This window comes from Xiphophorus maculatus, chromosome 4 (genome assembly GCF_002775205.1).
Source record: "Xiphophorus maculatus strain JP 163 A chromosome 4, X_maculatus-5.0-male, whole genome shotgun sequence".
In the NCBI taxonomy this organism is placed as follows: Eukaryota; Metazoa; Chordata; class Actinopteri; order Cyprinodontiformes; family Poeciliidae; genus Xiphophorus; species Xiphophorus maculatus.
In genome coordinates this window covers 19,290,646-19,311,000 of record NC_036446.1, presented here as the reverse complement: position 1 = coordinate 19,311,000, position 20,355 = coordinate 19,290,646, and the positions used below count along the sequence as shown (strand labels likewise).

Genomic DNA, 20,355 nt, shown 5'->3' with positions numbered 1-20,355 from the left:
TTCACAAAAGGAAAGGGGACATTTTATGTTGTGTTTTATGCATAAATCTACAAAAAAAAAAAAAAGAAAAGCTACGCCCAGTGGATAAATCTTTGAAAACAGGACAGAGGAAGTTAGTTCCAGCAGCACCTGGCCGGTCCATCTTCGTAGATGGCTCCATTAGTTGTATTAGCTGCCATTCTGAGGAGGGGGAGGAGGCTCAGTGATTTGTCCCTGCTGAAGGGGAGCGCTGACTGCTCTGACATTGAAACCTGGGCCTCATCCATCAAAAGACATGGGACCAATATTGCATTTTTGTGGTCTCCTAGGGCGACTGTATGATCAGCAAGACTCAGATACAGAATGTTTATGGAGACACACTTCCTACCCTGGTCCTGCTGGTTCAGTTCATACTTCAGGTTTTCACCCAACCATTCGCTCTTATTCTTCCCTTTCTGTTGTCTGTTTTTCGAAACCCCCCTCAACATTTTTCCCTTTAAATTCCACCTTGTATCCTCATCTCTTCAATCCTCCATTGCCGCCATTTTTTATTCTCTCTCCCATCTCTGGTTTATCTAATTGCATAAAAACCTTCCTTCTTATTCTCTTTGTTGTTATGCCAGTTTCCTCTCCTATTTCCCTTTCCACCATCACTATTCATTTAATCCCAGTTTTTCTGAGGGTGTTGACTGGTGCTGTGATGGAAACAATGTCACATCATTGCATCTCTATCAGTGTAGATGACAGTCAGTCTGGCCAGAGTTCTTCACTGCTAAACATTAAAAGAAGAAATTTGATGCTTTTTCCTTCATTTCTATAAAGTAAATGTGATGTTGCAATAAGATTCATGTTCTTATAAGCATTTTGATTAAAGCTTTGAATGAGAATGCTTAATTTTCTAAACAGTTTAGTTAAATTATCTGACATCACTCATAAGAAGGCCTACATTATTATTTTTTTATCCCTCCAGTGGGGGGTCTTTTTGTGGGCTCTAGTGTCCCTTATACGAATGTAGGCTGACAGGAAGGCGGAGAAGACATGCGGCAAATGTTGCCAGGTCCGGGAGTCGAACCCCCGCCGGCCGTGTCTAGGACTCAAGGCCTCTACACGTGGGTCGCGCTATCCCCTACGCCACCACGGCACACCCAGGCCTACATTTTTTTTAAACTATTCTCCTGGTTGAAGCCAAGCATTAAGCACAATATTTGCTATTACAAGTTCATATGAATAATTTTATTCCAAGGTAGACTATGCCGATGATTTTGGGGTGGCTTTTTGAATTCAAATTTTCAGTGAATTAACTTTTTACCAGTATTCTGTGGTTACAGGTGATTGTTAGACTTTGAGCAGGTGTTTCTTATTCATTTATTTATTTTAATTTACGATAAAAATTCTTGGCTTTTTAATACATTTTGAGTACAATATCTTATCATTTGTTATGAAAAGCCCAGTTTTTCTGCATTGCAAATGTACTATTTACGCTGTTGGGGAGTTATATACATTCATTTCACTTAACTCATTTGGATTGGTGTTGTTAACTTAAGTCAGTTAACTTAAGTCAGTATTTCATCTAAGAACTTTTTACTTTCAGATCAAGTGAAACAAGTTTAATACAACTTTACTATTCTACATATGATGTCATGACATAAAATTTTATCGAGATTCACAGAATGCATATCCAAAAGTAAAAGCCACAGTGAAACAGCATGAAGTCAAAAGAACAGAATCCATCATCAAGAAATGGAAGGGATATGGTGGCAGAAAGGTGGTGGCACCAAACAGCTAAACTCACCCAGTCCTTTGAGACTCTATTCACATTAAGAGGTTGTGTTTTGGGCAAATATATTAGCTTAGGCTGATCAATTTAAGCTTTTCTATAGTGTATTTTATGTTGTTTCTGCATTATTGCAGGTTCAAACTGTTCAAGCAGACCAGACCACAAAACATGCAGTACCCGAAGCTAGGACTGTTTTTATTCCACTTTGATCCCTGATAGTACCGAAACGCAAGTTCATCATCAAACAATGCGGTTTTTTCCATTTCACCAGAGTTTCCCTTACTTCTTTTTCCACAGGAGGAACCAGTATGTTTGAGGTGAACACAACCAAAGGTGTCCTTCTAATTTACAAGATGTTGTAAATTAGCATTTTAGAAGGTTAAAAATCTATGACCTTTTCGTCATCTAGATTTTGAAAAATTGCTAAGAAGCATAACTATCTTTGTATACATAAATATCTGATTATATATTAAAAAAAAGGCACTTAAAAGTTTAATTATTCTGGCATTTAGAAAATATAAATTACTTTTGTAATCCAGCTGACCTAAAACAGGAATTATTTGGTCAATGTCATCTTCTATCCTTCATTGGTTGTAATCGCTTCACAGATGGGGAAAAACTCAATGCCATTCCCAAGCTTCCAAAATGCATGAACATACAGTACTTCTCAGACTTTATATGTTGCTTTGCCTTCTCTGTTTTTGTGATTGTACTCTTTACTAACAGACATAATTTCTAACCTAGACTTTTGTACAGTAATGACATCTATGATCCACATCTATCAAGAGCTTGATGAATGATGCATGTTTCTTTCATTTATTCAGTCTCAGTTAATCAACACTTCGCAGGCTCTCCAGCAGACAATAGACATGGAACATAAGAGAAGATGTCTCTGCATTGTCCTTCGGGGTGTAATGACCTGCTTTGCCCAATTACACAGAAGATGGCTTTCAACTCAAATTGAGGCCAGGAGGTTAGAAGTCAGGGTTTCTGCGCTTCCCTCATGTCAGATTGAAGGGACAGTTTCTTCAGGCTCATTCCTATCGACCCCTCAAGAGATTGCTTGCCTCTGTGTGGGTGCACCTATGTGTTTTGCTTTAAAGACTTGCTGGCAGTTTAATTACATTTCCCTGCCATTAAAAAGGCACACAGAGTGTTAAATAACAGCAAAGTTTGTTTCAGTCAGATTACCAAGATTGATTTAGCTGGAGGAGAAGGAAGCTCCATGGGTGCTCATTCCTGTTTTAGCCTGTTGAGTGTCATGACTAGAGGTTATCTTGCACTTCTCTTTTTGACATTTACAAATCAGCCATTTGCAGCATAAGTGCATACTCACTTTGGCGTGCATGAAGGGATGTTTTCACACAGTGTTGGAGGAGTGCAGCCATGAGGAAGTTAAAGAGTGTGTTTCAGAAGCCTCTACGAATGCTCGGTCCCTTTGCCTTTAGGGCTGCGTGCTATTTTCAATATATTGCCCTCTATATTGAACTTTCTTGGATTTTGCTGGCCTATTTTGGAGGCTCCTGTTTCCATCGTTACTGAAACCCTGTGAAAAATGTATGATGGTCGGGAGTACAACCTTAAGAGGAAGCACACTCTTTCGTAGTCATGGCTACAACAACCTCTGAAGGATGAATTATGTAACTGGTGTTGTGCTTTAGATGAAATCGTCTCTGGCAGGCAAGAAGGGGCAACCTACAGCTTTAGACATTTATCTTCTGTTTTCAAACATGTATTAAGTTACTTTTACATTCACCTTTTTTTTAGCCGTTCTAGCTGAATAAATTTTGAATATTCAAGGTAAACTTATTCTTTTTCCACAACAGCATTTCATGTCTAAATGGTGTGTTAATCTCTAAACCCAAATAACTAACTAGTTTAAATGCAGCACCATCTTCCTGTATGAAACTATGTTCATTTTGATCCTGAGTATATGTTTAAACATCTATACATGCGTACATGAAGGAACTCATCCAATTACCATCCCTAGTCTCCCCAGAGGTTGTTAGCGTGTCAACATATGTTGTTTAAAGTCAACCTGGTCTGCTTTGGCAGGTCTTTGTCTTCAATCAACATCGAATGCTAATCTGTGTTGAAACTATGACATGCTGAGACCACATTGTTTTGCCCCAATATGCAAATTTTTTGCATATTAGGGCAATAATTTTACTAGGCACAAATGTTTTTGGTTTTTTTTACACCTGATAAACAGACTTTTCTCAGTGATAGCAGCACAACAACCGGGGCTTCGCATGACCTAGATAATGTGAGTCAAAGATTTAAATTTTAACAGTAAAATGAAAACTAGATCTGCAAAGCAAATCTAAGTAAAACAGCCCAGCTGTGATTTTAAAAGGTTGATCCTTGATTCAAAAGGTCTTTATGAAGGCATTCACAAAGCCAGACCCTCCTACACTGAAGCATTTACAGTGCATGCAGCAGAGACCCATCTGACAGGCATGTATTATCTACTGTATAATCAAAGTAAAGAGAGCCTCGGTCATGTGGCTGAGCTACAATTGGTTTGGTGTAAAGAGCACTAAATATATCACAAGAATTGCCCTGTAATTATTATAAAACAAGCATTGTGTAATATGATTTAAAAAACTAATATAACTCATCATTGCTGCATTAAGCTTAACTTCAAAGGGTTTGTTCTCATTAGAGAATCAATATGTGATTGAAATGTGTGAAGCAGCAGGTTGGAAATGAGTCACAGGTAACAAATTAACATTTTTTTACAATATCACTGCATAGTTACAGAAATGGGATGATTTTAAGCTTGTATGTTAACAAATTAGGCGATAATGGTGATGGGAAGTTTGACTCATTTCAGAGAGCTAGCTCTTGAGACACGCAACGGCTCCCAAACGGCTCTTAATTTATTATCATCTGTTGCCTCATATTTCATCTTAATGTGGAAAATATGAATGGTTTGCATATTAACAAGTCCACTTGCATTAAATGTTTTTATGAGAAGTCTTGTACTTGCCTAATTTTATGTATTTCTTTTTTAAAAGCCATTGTTCTTAGTTTTGTGTGATAATTTAATGAAGCATTTTATTTCTCTTTGACACATACACAAATGAACAGAACCATAACAGAAAATGAACCAAACTCAGTAACCAAACTATGTCCAGTTCACTGCTGAATGAAGGGACAGCTTCACGACCTGACTGTCTGCCCCCACCAGCCCACCCTTTCACACCCTCTTTGTTTCCACATATTACTATGATCCCATGTGATTGGCCACAAGGCAGCCATGCTGCCAATCAAAGCAAAGTTCTGTCATTAGCTGGGCAATAATTTTACTACAGACACAGACAGTGAGAACTGAACAACTAAAGGAAAAAAGTGGGGAGCTAGCTCTCACTAGATGGGAGTGAGCTCTTCTGACAAAAGCATCGGCTATAAGAGCCATCAATAGATTATAATATTCTTGTAAATATTTGCTGTACTAATGGTCATAAGGAGTTCTTCTTATTTAGTTTTCTGAGGGGAGTTTGTGTATCTGGCACAAAGAAGAGTTAGAAAAGTTTTTGGATGTTCCAGTCAGTAAATTTACAGCTCAGGATCACTTTGCCTCTTTATCCTTCCATAATAATCTAACATATCATATCGTATATCATATTATATATCATACATCATATCATATTGTAATGGGTAAAAAGGGGTCCGGACCCGTCAGCAGCAGATGAAGCTGAAAAACAGCACACAGGAGACACAGTCTGTGTTACTCCAATTTCTCTCAGCTTAATTATTGAACAAATCAGCTCATTTAACTGTCAATACACCCACATTTATATTTCAGTAATTTACTGTATATATAATCTATGTAGACATATTCCATCATAGACATAAACATCAACATAAGCTTTTCTTAAACCAGAAATAATCCCATAACATCATATTTTGTCACAATTCCCTCAGGTAACATGTTCCTTCAATTCACTGCACTTTATATGCATATTTAATCACACACAGTGACATATTTCATGGGCATGTATCTTACAGTTATTGTAAACTGGCATAACTATCTTAGGATTCAAACTACTTTAATTAAGTGAATGCATTAAATTACAGTTTAACCTTCCACCACTGTGTAAACCACAAATAAACCATGGAGCCTGATAACAGTATATTACTGTCATACCATGACATACCTGTGTTATCAATTTCCATTTCACTCTTCTGTTTTTAAATATTTCCAAATGTTTATTTCTCTTGGGAATTAAATATTATGATGAATTTTGGATGGACTTTGCACAAAGTAAAAAAAAACTCATGGGGTATAAATGACCCTTTCTTTTCAGAGGGTTGAACATGTTTACCCAACAAAAAACTACATACGCATTCTCAAACAACTATTTTTAAATAATTGGTTGAAAAAGTCAGATATGAAATGACCAAAATTATCATAAAGTTAAGGCAAATAGTGGCATGTTTGTAGTTATATTTGGGACACACGCTGCCCCTTGATGTGTTAGGGGCTGATATTAGAAACTAAAATTAGCATCATGTTGACCTGCTGAAGAAAAGATTCTGCATTGTTTCAGATGTCTACATTAATAGACACTTGCCGAGGAAGGCTGTATTTGACAGCGCCATGAAACAGAGAGCTTGCGATTCGAATTGAGTCATTCCCGCATTGTTTGCGCTCTGACCTGCAGATCACAGGAAATCTACGCAGAGTGACGAATCCATTCTTTTCTCTTCCACGCCGCATCCTTTCTCTTCCTCATTCAGTGTCGCTCTACTTCTGCTTGTCTCTTTGCAACAAAATCCCTGTCTGTCTCTTGCCCCTCCCGCTCCATCGTCTCTCTGTTCTGTGTGCCCATGAAACACATCGCATCTCTTCCTTTTCTTGGCTTTAAAACATCTGACTCTTTAATCAAACTAAATTTGGTTCTGTTTGTTGGATTTTATCTGTGCCTTACTCTTACATTAATTTATCTCTTAGTCTGTTTTGTGTGTTATTAAGGATTTCCATTGATGTCTCGGTCTCACATCAGTTATAGTGAATAACCTCAATTTGTTGTGCTGATTAGTCCCTCGAGTTTTAGCAGATTATTTATTTCACTGTTTCTCAGTATTCTGGTATATCTTGATTCTTTTTCTTAATTGCAAAGCCCTTGTGTTTACAGACGAAACAAAGGGAGTTTCTGTTTTCCATAGATAAACATTTTTAAAGTCTTGATACTGTGATTTATTCTTTCATCTTAAAAGACATACAGTATTTTATTTTAATGAAGAACAATCACATTTATGCATTTGCAGAACTGAGATACAAAAATATCTGGCAAATTGAGAACAAAATATTTTAGTAAATCTTTATTTTGACATCCAATATGGCATATCAACATTCATTTTTGCTTAAAGACTGCCCTAAATGATGCACGGTATATGATCGAAGGTAGAGCTGTCTTTTAACCCTCCTACGATCTTAAGAGATGGGGTCACAAGCCTTTTACTCTTTGCACAGTCTGGTGGGGTTGCACTGACCCCACATATGTGTTGAAGCTTGTTTTGCGTGGTTTCGGAAGTTGACGGTCTGACAGGACCCACCTCCCCTCTTCCTCACTGTCCGACCATAACATTTGCAATTCTAAGACCGCGGGAGGGTTGAATAATAAATGCATAGGATATGAAATTATAACATATAGAATCCTATCAACATGTTTTGAAAAAGCTTGGAATTTCTATGTAAAAGTGATGTTGGAAAAGTGCAACAAGACTTTAGTAGTATTTGGGTAGAAATTAGCAGCACACACTGCATCAGAACCTTTACAAAGCACTGTAAATCTTATTTGGTATTAGTATAGAAAGAGCAACATATGCTCCAATACAGACGATTAAATCAGGAAGATGGTGTCAAACCTTTTTCTGCAGGTTGATAAATTGGTCTGATAACTTTGCTGGTCCACCTGTTGTTCACATTTCTCCTCTGGAACTATTTGAAGTCGACAGGGAAGCACTGGCTTTTTGTTTCCACTTTTACACTTTCAGTTGCTTAGTTTTCTTTGTTACATTATGTTAAAATTGCTGCTAAACAATGGTAGAAATGTTACAGTGGTAAAGCTTTAGCCTTTGCATCTTTTCTCTCTTTCCCATTACATTAGTTGTTGCTTCATAGCCGATAGGTCTTTGGTTTGAGTCTCTTTTATGCTGTTTTCTTTTTTTGTGTGTGTTGACTTTTTCATCAGATGCATTATAGGCTCATAGCAATGCATGGAAGTTTAATTGATAAATGCATGGCTTTAAATTGACCGAGTGTTAAAAGACATAGTTTATTGTTTTGCTTGATTCGGAGATGACCTCTCCAGGGTATACACCATCTGTCGCACAATAAACAAATGTAATTTTGATAATTAAGACCAAAGTGTTTGAATTTAACATTGGACAAAAAAGTGATTAAGTTGTAAAACTGTGCAATTTTGCTGTCAAATTTACGTTTTCATTTCATCGATGCTACATTTAAAAGTGTGCATCAAGAAAAACACAGAAACAACTTAGAAGAATGTGACAAAAGGGTTCGAGCCAGTAGACCAATATTGGCGTCTCTTTGAGGATATGTCTATTTTGTGTGCACTTTACCAGAACTCCAGGAAACAAACCAGGCAGCAGTCCCAGAGGTCAGACCCCAGATGAAACTGGACGTCGCCAGGGGCAGAACCACGAAGCCAACTCTACTGTCACAGACTTAGCCAACTCGGTCACCAGTGACGTGCTTATGGTAACTTTCAGCATACAGTATAAAGTGCCTTGCTAAAGTATACATACCGCTTTTTCACTTTATTATGCTACAACCACAAACTTCAATGTATTTTTCGGGAATGTTTTGTGAGATACCATCACAAAGTATTGCATATTTATGATGTGGAAGGAAAATTATTCTGATAGTTAATTATCTTTTATTACAAATAAAATCTAAAAACCACAGCATGCTTTTGTATGTACCCCCTGATAAAGTCATGTTCAAATAATTGCTTGTAGAAGAAATGCCATATAAATAAGCAGGTTATTCATGAAATTTTGCTTGAGTGCACAATTGAGAGTTTCTTCTTTATTTTTGAAGCAGCTGATCTTAAAATCTCCATTTTATGTAATCTATTTTTTATCATCTATTTTCAGTACGAACGGAAAACTTGACAATGTTTTATATTTGTTTGGTTTAAGGTCAATTATGTATGATTGATTATAAATCAGAAACAAGTGGTTTATAAAACAGATCGGGCAGGTGCTGGACCCCCCCATGGATAAAAATCAGCTAAATTCTTAAGAAAGATCTTGAGAACTTTTAGAAAGACTGAACAAATATTGATCCAAAACACTCTAAAACATTACAAGGAGATTTGGTTCATAAAGAAATTAATGACTGAAATCTTTATAAAACAAATAAATGTATGAATGTAAAATAGACATTTAATGTTTTGGCCTTTCTTTGCGAAGTTTGCAGATTACTAAGGTTATTTGCTTTTATATTTAATAGCAATACACCTAAACCAAATAGAGCTGCCATAAAAGTCATTTTTTAGTAAATAATATATTCTGTTTGTGGAGATGGAGGCCCACGCTTTAGAAGGAAAGTTGTACAAAAGGTGTTTCATCTTCCATTCTCTCAGGTAAAACTGTCTTCAACCCACTCGTCTCTCCCACCTGTGGAGCATTACAGTTTGCTCCTGCCATGGAGTTTTCTGTGTTAACTCAGATGTGCAATAATCATCCTCCTGAAGAAAGAGCAGGGAGGGGGAGGCGGGCATGTCCCTTCTTCAGAGAGGCTTGGTAATTAGCTGTGAAGGAACATGCGGTGACGTGGGTGCTGTGAGAATATGGCAGAGATGGGTGCGAGTACTTTGCAATTACGGGGGTTTCATGGGGATTCTGTAAAATTCATGCTGTCAGCTGTTAATGATAATGCTTGTATTGGGCAGTTTTGCCAAAGGCATCTATAGAAAGCTCCTTTGAAGCTAAAAATATTCTCCTCTAGCACTTTTGAGCCCTTTTGAGTGACTTTTTTCTGTTGTGGGAAAAGCAGTGCCTATATATACACACAGGTCTTATTCCGCAGAGAAAAAATGAGTGTGAAAAGTCATGGAATGTCACTTTGTATATCCATCGAACCGTCTGAAGCGTCTCAGGTGATAGGTGTTGGGATAGGATGGCTGGAGGGCTGACAAAAGCTTTCATTTTGTGTGATGCTCATAGAGCCATGGCGAGTATGGCATAAAAAGTGTCTTCTCCGCAATGTTATCCTTCAGTTGCACATCTGCAGAGGATTAAATATGCTTTTTAAACTTCATTTTGTAATATTCTAATTTTTTGGGAAAAACCAACAACATGAAGCAACAACCACGATAGCAATGATTGGTTTAATGGAGTCCTTTAAATTTTATTTCTTTTTTGTGGGTGGAGGTGTGCGTGTGTGTGTATGTGTGTGTGTTGCCAAACCATACTCAACACAGATTCAGGTTATTTTGTTCATTTATACAAAATACAGCATGGTTTCATGCTATATAAATAAAAAATTTGGTCAGTTTAATTGATTTGCCTTCTGATTATTATTATTATTGGTGTAGATATAACAACATGATCGTTATCTCTATGTATTTTCATTGTTGTACACAAATTTAAGAAACAATATAGAATAAACACTCTCAGTCAGCAATAGTCTTCAAATGCTTAGTGCACAAAATATTTTACCTGTTTGATGTGTTGATCTTTTTACAGTGACACAAGGTAAAAAACATAATAATAATATAAGATAATTGCATGGGCTTCTTGCTCAGGAAGAACCTGTCGTCAGCTGCTGAATAAAGCACTTTGCTCATAGGTTGCCAACTATACATTAAAACATCACTCTTGCAAGAGTATTGAGTTAGTTTTAACATGATGAAGGTGATATTTTCAGAGACAAATTTGCCTTTTTTTTAAATAGCAAAAAACACAGGTTGTGGGCTTCTTTCTCCCAGCTGACTTGCAGTTTGTTTCAATATGTAAGAGAAGGATGGTGCAGGTTTACATCATGCTCCATGCCACTAAAGAGAACACCAATCCCATTCACTGTCTCTGACATCTTTTAGCATTTTTGTAGAGTGTGAGATAAATATTTGATAGAAAATTTCAATCATTTTGAAGTAGTACATTTTCAAAAACAATGTTATTCCTTTTTGTCGGCAACTAGCCCATGCTTACTGCCTAGAGAGTGCTTTGAAAAACTGTAACAGATGGGAGGGCCACATAAATGAATGGAGAGTGCTCAAATGTAGAAAACCTAATTTAGGCCAGCTGTTGGGTGGAGGACCACATAATTAAAAGTGATCAAACTGATTGTGGACAATGAGTCTCCACATGACAATAAAAATAGAGAAGTAACTTCACAATGGAATATTAAAGTTTTCAAATGTCTTCCTGAATAATCCCCCCACCAGAATAAACTTTCTAGCCTGGATTTCTTTGCTTTTCCCTTGACTGACAGCATCACCCATTCGCCAGTCTATTTAGCAACAGTTATTCAGTCTCTCATTTCCTCACAGTTGTTCAGAGTTTAAGGTGTGTTTTTTAATCATAATGTACAAAATGTGTGTGCTGTTGAGCCCAGCTTTCTGACGTTGGTGTACCACCTGTTTCGAAATGTGGGCAATAAATTATTTTTGATGAAGTTTGCACCAGTGGACAGCCTGCTCAATTTTTGTTTTCAAATTGTTCCACATCTGTGTATTTAGCTGCAGAGTTGAGCATGTGGACTGTCGCAGCAAAACACTTGACTCAGTTCTTTCTACCAACGTCAAAATGCTTTTTGGTGGTGGCAGTCTGATTTTGTTGGACAGCATCTCTCTCCCTGGCAAAACAGGGCTTGTCATTAGTGAAGGCACTCTTAATGTGTAGAGATATAAAGATGTGGTTCTGCAACAAGTGGCAATCATATATTTCCTCTCTTAGGGATCAAACTCCAAGATAGTCAGAAGCAGAAGCAAACCAGAAGCCTCTTTCACAGAACATTTCCATCATAAACACTTAAAGATGAGCCACCTTTGAGATTCCTTTAACTGTTCACAGATTACAAGTTGAGACAGCAACTTCCAGGACAGCTGTTAGCTAGGAGGTGTTGTGCTGCACTGTTGTCAGCACCACGCATAAAATCTGTTGAAGTCTAACTATGCTGTTATATTCTCAACAATAATTCCGAATGAAGTATTTTGGCTGAGCAAATAGTTTTGCCTGCAATGGTTTCTGATCAGATATAAGGAATGCAGAAGATGGAATGAACTTCCCGCAGCCATCTGCTCAACCTGAATGAAAGCTTGTGGGATCAGCTTGGGCGCACAGTGCATGCCAGAATGACCAACACACTCACATTGACTTACTTATAACAAATGCTGTTTGAGGAATGGGGATGCCATCCTATATAATAGTGAGTCCAAATTGGTGACCTGCATGAGGAGGAGGTACCAGGCTTCCATGGTTGTGCAGGGTTCTCTCTCATACTACTGAGGACCTTGTTAGTTATGTGGGTAAATTGTTAAATTGTCAACATGTCTTGTTATAAACAACCCAATACAGTAGAACAATCAGCTGTTCGGCATCAGCAGAGAAGATTTGTTTTGGTTGCACAACCCACAAACTTAACTTTGCTGACTAGCCTGAAAATCTATTTTTCAGTGACACCATTTAAAAAGAAAATAAGTATGCTGTTGAATGATTCAAGACTTATTGCCTCAAAGCATTCTGACAACAAAGTTGGCCAAACTCGAATTTTCTTGCTGTTTGTGCTGTCTTCTGAGTACATGTCTTTAAGATATTTCGTTTTTAATAGTTGTTAAAAACGAAATATCTGGTACTTATCCTTGAGGTTTTTTCTGTGAAAAGAAACTATAAAGAAAAGTAATCCCAATGTTGGAAAAAAATTTAATGATAAGGTTTTGATCAAAGGAATGGGGAATGACATTTAGCACTGAAGGCCAGGTTTTGAATTTCTCAAAAGGAACTATTTGCTGTAGTGCTTTTGAATGACTTGAATTTAATAGAAGTTTTCAATATGGCTGGATTGAAATTCCTCAGTTTTCTTCATTTGAAATCGGAGATCTGGAATCAGATTACTCTTCCAAGTTGACTGCACCACTTTTACATGAAATTGATGTATTCATAATCCATAATACTCGTTTTTTTTACAAGATGTGGTATGTACTATATATGAAACCCTACAGAAATATTCTGGTGGTGTTTTCCTTGAACAACAACAAAAGGTATTCACTATTACATATTGGACACACAATAACTTTCAAAAGAGTGAATAAATGAAACAAGTTTTAACAGTTCAGATACATCTTTGGGTGTATCAAACATATGTTTGATATGTTCTTGGTGTTTCATAGAGGCCTAAGAGAGTGTATAAAGACCAAAAACAAATACGTTTAAACCAGTTATTAATTTGCACTCTTGTATAATATCTGCAATTACTATGTCAGGGTCACCTTTGTCATAAATGGCAGATTCACATCTTTTAAACACTTTACAGATTTTTTATTTATTTTTTTTTTCAGATTAGCTTCCAGTAACCATTAAAATGCTTCCACCACATGAACAAGATTATTGATTTAACTGTGCATTTCAAATGTCTCAGCTGTCACCAGGTTCTGAGGAGGATGAACACGAGGGTCCAGTGTGTGAGAAACTGGGTCGCATTCAGTTCAGTGTTGGATATAGCTTTCAGGACTCGACTCTCACTGTCAAAATTCTCAAAGGCCAGGATTTGCCTGCTAAGGATTTTTCAGGCACATCTGATCCTTTTGTGAAAATCTACCTACTCCCAGACAAGAAGCACAAATTGGAGACTAAAGTGAAGAGGAAGAATCTAAACCCTCACTGGAATGAGACATTTTTATTTGAAGGTATTTCGCAGAGCCGCCACATGTTGCTCATGTCTTTGCATTATGTGAATGGTTGCTCCTTTTCCTTCTGTCTCTCAGGCTTCCCCTATGAAAAGGTGGTTCAGAGGACTCTCTACCTGCAGGTTCTTGACTACGACCGATTCAGCAGGAACGACCCCATCGGGGAGGTGTCCATCCCCCTCAATAAGCTGGACCTGGCCAACATGCAGACTTTCTGGAAGGAGCTGAAACCGTGCAGTGATGGCAGTGTAAGTCGGGGGCAAAGCTCAGAGGGGAAGAGAAAAGAGGGAGGTGAAGAAGAAGGGACAGAGGAAGAAGATGGGGTAGAATGTGTGATGTCATTTCTGGCTGCTGTGATGCTCCCGGGGGAGATGTGGCAGCATAACGACAGGAGAGGGGAGGGAGGAAAATATGGAGAGGCTGACAGGTAGATGGAGACTGCACAGACAGCCTGGAACAGGAATGCACAGCAGGAACAGAGGGGAGAGAAGTGAAAAAAAAGAAGGATACAAAGTAAACAATTTCACGCTGTTGTTGTTCTGTATGATGTTCTATTTTTTACAGGGAAGTCGAGGGGATCTCCTTGTGTCCCTGTGCTATAATCCCACAGCCAACACCATCACTGTGAGCATCATCAAAGCACGCAACCTCAAAGCCATGGACATTGGAGGCACTTCTGGTATCAATGCTTCTTTGTCTGTTATTCTTATTTATGCGTGCACGTCTTCAAAGTCACTGCTTCCAAATGGAAATTAAATTTCTTTGTTCTGTTTGGAAAAAGAAACAAAATATGATTTATCAGAAACCTTGGGTCGTCATTGTAAACGTGGCATGTTTTCTGTTTCTTAGACCCATATGTAAAAGTGTGGTTGATGCACAAAGACAAACGTGTGGAGAAGAAGAAGACGGTGGTAATGAAACGCTGCCTGAACCCTGTTTTTAACGAGTCCTTTCCCTTTGACGTGCCGGCCCACGTGTTGAGGGAGACCACCATAATTATCACCGTCATGGACAAGGACAGACTCAGTCGCAATGATGTCATTGGAAAGGTATCTCCTTCCTCTCTCTTTCACGCCTCTTCCTGCCTCTTCTTCTTTTCCTCTGTGTTTCTCTGACTCTGACAGACCATTAGCATCTGATGAATTAACCAGTCTCTACTGACCCCTACTGGAACGAGCACATCTCCTTCTCTTTATGTGATGTGGAAACATGGGGAAAACTCTAAGTTAGAAACAAATGCTTTATTTAAATGTGGAGACAGTTGCCGTAATAAACATTTAGGCATTTCTATGCCAATAGAGTAAATGAGAAAAGAAGTGCTTAGGAAAGCATTAAAGTGCAGTGATTTTGATGTTATTCCTTTATTTTTAATAAAGCAATAAAGTGACACCTGGAATTTATGCAACATGTTGGAAATACACCAAAGACAAACTCTATTCCCTCACACAGACAGAATAAACTCTGTATGCACAGCTTGGATGAGTGGTACCAATTATATCCATTGTCACTGCAGGTGGTATATATCCTAACTAATCTTAACGACATACATTATCTTCAAACATCCAGCAATTATAGTACTTTCCCTACTTTCGTATGCATACTCAGTAATAAAAGAGTATTTTATTATTAAATAGAACATTTTGAGAAAATTTATTCTCATTAAGTCTTATCCAAAGATCCATCATGACAATATCAGCTTTTTAGATTTGCAGGAGTTGTAGTAAAGGGCTCCCCCAAAGGATGTTTATTTTTTTTAAATGGTCTTAACCAAATGTTCAACTGGTTTTGGGATTGCTCTTTATTACTAACACCAATTTTCATGTGATAATAAAGTAGGTATTAATTCTTTTTGTCTCCCAGATTTATCTTTCATGGAAGAGTGGCCCCGCAGAGGTAAAACACTGGAAAGACATGATAAGTCATCCCCGTAACACCGTGGCCCAGTGGCACTCTCTCAAAGCCTGAGGGGCCCAGCAGCCAAACAGCCTAAAGTGTTGCCAGTCAAACACCAAGACCCCTACCCCTCTCCCCAAACTCCTCCTCTGAGAAGTCAACGTGAGCCTCTCAGCACACATCCCTTTTCCCCTAAACGCAGTGTTGGGCTGTGGACCATGTATCACCTCTTTGTTCTCAGGCCTCTTTGATATTCCTCGCCCTCAGTCCTTGTGAATGAGCCCTAAAATTGCACCCTCTTGTCAAGTTCTGATTGCCACCTGACTCCTTCACATCGGTTCGTCTGAACTTAAAAATGTCTTTGATGTCTTAGCTCTCTTGTGCCCTCTTTCTATACCATTTATTTCCCGAGATCTCTCAATCTTTTCTTCCATCATATCGGCCAGTCCTAGAGTCTAACATCAGAGCAGTGGCTCTTGCTGCCCATGGATACAAACTACCAACCAAAAATGAATCAAACTGATAGTCAAATCATCCTCTGCGGCAGCAAGAGGGACTGTGTTTGAACGGGTGTGACCTGTGGGATCCATGCACCACTTCCCGTCAAATGTCTTCACTCCTTCCATTTTCTTCTCTGATCCTCCATATCGTCAAAATGCCTAAAAAAAAGTCAGGAATCCGGCACAGAAGAAGTGACAGAGTGAATTTCAAATGGACTGGAAGTGGACTCTGTCGTTTAGGTTTTCTTTGATCATTGTCCCTCCTCACTGCCACTGCTGTAATAATTCTCCCCTGGCTGAAACCCTTTTGTCGTCTGTGCGTGATGTGGGTGACGTGCTGTAGTCTGAAATAATGTTCTTCAATTAAAAAAAGGGGTATGAACATGAACATTTAACACTGGTTAGAAAAGGTGAGTGTGGAAAATATTTTTCTCTTAGAAAAGAAATCTCTCTGGACCAAATTTAGGAGCAAAGTGATTATTCTAATTTTTCTTTCTTTTTTGAGGGGGATAGGTTCAACAACTGTTCTTCCAGACACATAAAATAATGAAAAAGTCTCTTCCAACTCTGTGGTAATATGGATAAATGTGTGTATGTGTGAGGGGGTATTTTAGACCTGCACTGCTAAATTAAAGCTATTGATGTACACAAAACGTTCCTCATCGTGAAGGTAGAATTAGTAGAAATTATCACCTAATTGATGATTGCTAAATTCTCTGGAAGGAAGCCCAAATTATGAATGCACATACAGAAGTCAAGTTTATTTGTAATTTCCAACTGGTAGTTTAAAACAAACTTGCAGCACCCGTCAACCTGATAAAGATGTGTATAAAGCCTTAAAGTGATTTAATATTTGGAGTGGCACATTGTATAGGGGTAGAGTGTTCGGCTCATTATTCGGACACTAGCCGTCCGGGATTCAATTCCTGACCTTGGCATCCTGGAGCCCACTAGTGCCACAAACCAGGAATAAAGTGATGTGTTATAGAAGCACCAACATTTTCTCATGTTTTTTTTATTTATTTATTTAATCTCCCTTCACCATCTTGCAAACCATGAGTGGTAATAGAATAAATTTTGGCCATTGTCCAGCCATGTTTGTCACAGTTCCAATTGGTTGAAAGTTGGTTCAAACATTTCAATAATTGCTATTACTTATCTGTATGAGCAAATTTAGGTGAGTAACTATTTTCCTGTAAGCATTTTCTGTCCACTAGAAATCACAAATCATCCTTACCTAAATAGCATATTTTCCTCAGTTTACTATGTTGGAAAGTGACTGAAAGAGTCACGACGGTGTGTACTTTTTATTTTATGTTTCTTCTAAAATGTTACTTTTTCCCCCCACTGAGTGCACAAAATGCATTGAATTCTGTCACTGCAATAAAAAACAAATTTATTTGAAGGCTGTTTATACATCTTTAGTAGGGTTTCAGTTAATGGTAAAATGCTCTATGTGCCTGATATGATCTGTTGAAAAATATTATTGCAATGGTCTAAATCATTTCAGTATCACATCATAATAATGTTAGAGATGTCTTAGTAAAGAGTGCAAAACCTAAAACGTATGGGGAATTTTTGTTTGCTTGTCAGTGGATACTTTAGGTATAACGTTTAAACAAATAATGGCAGAAATCAAATATTTTTTTTAACAAGGTATTTTTTTAAGTGGTGAATTTAAAAAATAAATAAATAAAAGAGCCTTAGTGTGATAAAATGTGTTTATTTAGGTACATTGCATTTAAATACAAAAACACTGCCAGTGTAAAGCAACAAATACACAAAGGGACGAAAAAAGTAATATTGTAAATCGAAATGGCAACAGAAGAAATACACAGGTCATAAAATAATCATGCAAGAAAGTTAGTTCATAATCTCAGGAAAGCTGATGCTAAAATTCAAAAAATGACTCAAAAGGAATTATTGAATCAATCCAATGGAATAAAAATTTGTTCCTGACAGAAAAAATTTACTCGATGTCCTTTTTTTGTTCCTTACTGCTGATGTTGAACTGAAGTTCTCCATTTTAACATAAGATCTTTGAGATCTGCAGAGATGCAGTCAAAAGAAAGAATCAAAGTAAACCTGTACTTTTACCCTTTACTTGACTTGTTTTCTAAATTTATCTGAACTAAGAGAAAAGAAATAAGAAGAAAATGGACAGAGAGTAAATTGTGACGTAATTACACATTCCAGTAAATTAAAACCACACTGTGCTTGTCAAGCACTGAGAACTGCAGTGCCTAGACTTAGTTAGAGCTGATTTTATGTTGGGCTGGGGTCTGATTGAAGTACAGGTCAGCTTCCTGAGTGTTTGTTTTACTGCCTGAAAATGACTTCCATCACATCCCACTTAGACATGTATTGATCACATGAATGAAAACAAATGAGACTAATAAAATCTGAGGGGAGTACTTTTACATTCCACAGTTTGTGTTTGTCTTTTGGAGGTGTGTATGTGTGTCTGCACTTTGTGCGCGTGTTGGTATATGGACTTTTTACTCTCTGTGTGCATCTACAATGAGCTAGAGTTTGCCATTTTGATGCTGATCGGCATTGTTTACTGTTTTTTAATCCTGTATAGATTCAGATGTACAAAGACAAGTGTTGTTGTTTTGGTTTTCTTAAAGATTGTCAGTTTTTGTAAGCATCACTGCACTTGTTAACGACAATGCTGGAGCAAACCTCTCTTCACAGCAGGGTTATTTCATTGTGTCTGGTTTGGCTTGGGGGTTAAAACTCTTAAAAAGAAGCCTAAAGTCTTGAGATTAAACATCCTTAACCTGACTATCATGATCCAGAGTTTTTGTTTAAACCAAAGCAGCTTCCAGCATTCTGCCCTGGATGTCCAGTGCCCTTACTATCTGATTCTATCTCACTCAAATGGCGTCTCCTTAACATCTCAGCTGGCGCTCCACCAAAATGCCCCCATTGTGCACACATGCTTCCTGGCACAAAGCGTGCTGTGTGTGCCTTGTAAACTCTGCCACACCCTGCTCTTCACCATATGCGCTCGCACTCCATTTGTCAGGAAGGGGGGAGGGAGGTTCAAAAGGGGTGAAATGGGAGATAATCAGAATCATCATTGATGTTAACTAAATCTCAGGCCATAGCAGAATGTTGAGCCTCCTGAAATAAGCAGCAATAAAAGCTGCGTTTGAAGTTCTTGTGTGTTGAGCAGGAGATTATTTTAAATACTGATGAAAAATCATTCAAATTCAAAGATTATGAGGATGTCACTTTAGTCAATGCTGTTTAACTATCGGGTGAAGACATGGCGGAAACCAGATATCTACATGCACTGCACAAAAAAGACATAACTTTTTCTTCTCACTGTGTTTTAGGTCAATTAGGATTATCAAAAAAGTTCCATTTACCAAATATAAAAATGGTGAATGATTTTTTAAAACTGTTTTTTGTTTTACTTTCTTTAGCTTCAGAAGTTTCCATCCATTTCCGTAGTATTTGTTAGATTTGTTTTGTTAATCTGGTTAACTTGGGCAAAATATTTTGGACTTCCATTCACAAACTGTTCACAACAGTTTGCTAAAATTTGAACCCAATCCTCCTGATATAACCCAGTCAGCCACCTTTCTCACACATCTTTTTAACTCTCCTTACAGATTTTCTTTTGCAGTGAGATCAGGACTTTGTGACAGCCACTCTGAAAAACTTACTTCATTTTCCTTAAGTAACTTTATAAGTAATTTGACTGCAAGGCTAGAATCATTGCCAAGACAGAATAGAATAGAATAGAATAGAATAGAAATATCCTTTATTGTCTGACAGTGGGGAAATACATGTAGAAAAGCAGAGTTGAGGTATGTAGGTCCACACAAAGATCAAAAAGTGTTAAAAATATGTACAAAAACAAGATTAAAGATAACATACGTTACAGTAAAAATGCTGTCCAGTTATCAGAAACAGTACTGTCTCAAATAACTTTTATTGAAACTTGAATTTTATTATTAACATTGTGTAGTGTTGCTATATGTCCACATATTGTTCTTTATTATGTTAAATAATTTATTTAATGCACCAGTCCCTTCACCCTCAAACACTACTCAAGAGTTGGAAACATGTTTTCCAATAAATGTAACATTGGTCATCATGGCAAAACACTTCTTTCATTTTCATCAGACCACAACACATCTCCCCAAAAGTAATGTCTTCGTCCCTAAGTGCATTTGTAGGCTTGTTCCTGTACTTTCATGTTCTTTTTGGATTAATCGACTCTTTCTCTTTAATTGGCCTTTTAGTCCATGCGAGATGGATAATGTTGCTCTTTTAGCAGCTTCAAGCAGCATCTTCATAATGT

The 20,355-nt window shown here is 37.6% G+C and overlaps 1 protein-coding gene across 4 annotated transcripts in view; it reads left to right on the top strand.

Annotated features, from left to right (window-relative positions):
* The window catches only part of LOC102235491 (synaptotagmin-7-like), a 103,582-nt gene extending 85,013 nt beyond the window's left edge, over positions 1–18,569 (top strand). For all 4 annotated transcript variants that reach the window (XM_023332275.1, XM_023332274.1, XM_023332276.1 and 1 more), the window contains 6 exons: positions 8,354–8,489; positions 13,377–13,644; positions 13,723–13,892; positions 14,209–14,323; positions 14,494–14,693; positions 15,505–18,569. In XM_023332275.1, the coding sequence (XP_023188043.1) occupies positions 8,354–8,489; positions 13,377–13,644; positions 13,723–13,892; positions 14,209–14,323; positions 14,494–14,693; positions 15,505–15,609 (994 nt within the window). In that variant the 3' untranslated portion in view covers positions 15,610–18,569. The remainder of the gene's footprint in view (positions 1–8,353; positions 8,490–13,376; positions 13,645–13,722; positions 13,893–14,208; positions 14,324–14,493; positions 14,694–15,504) is intronic.
* Positions 18,570–20,355: the final 1,786 nt, after the last annotated feature.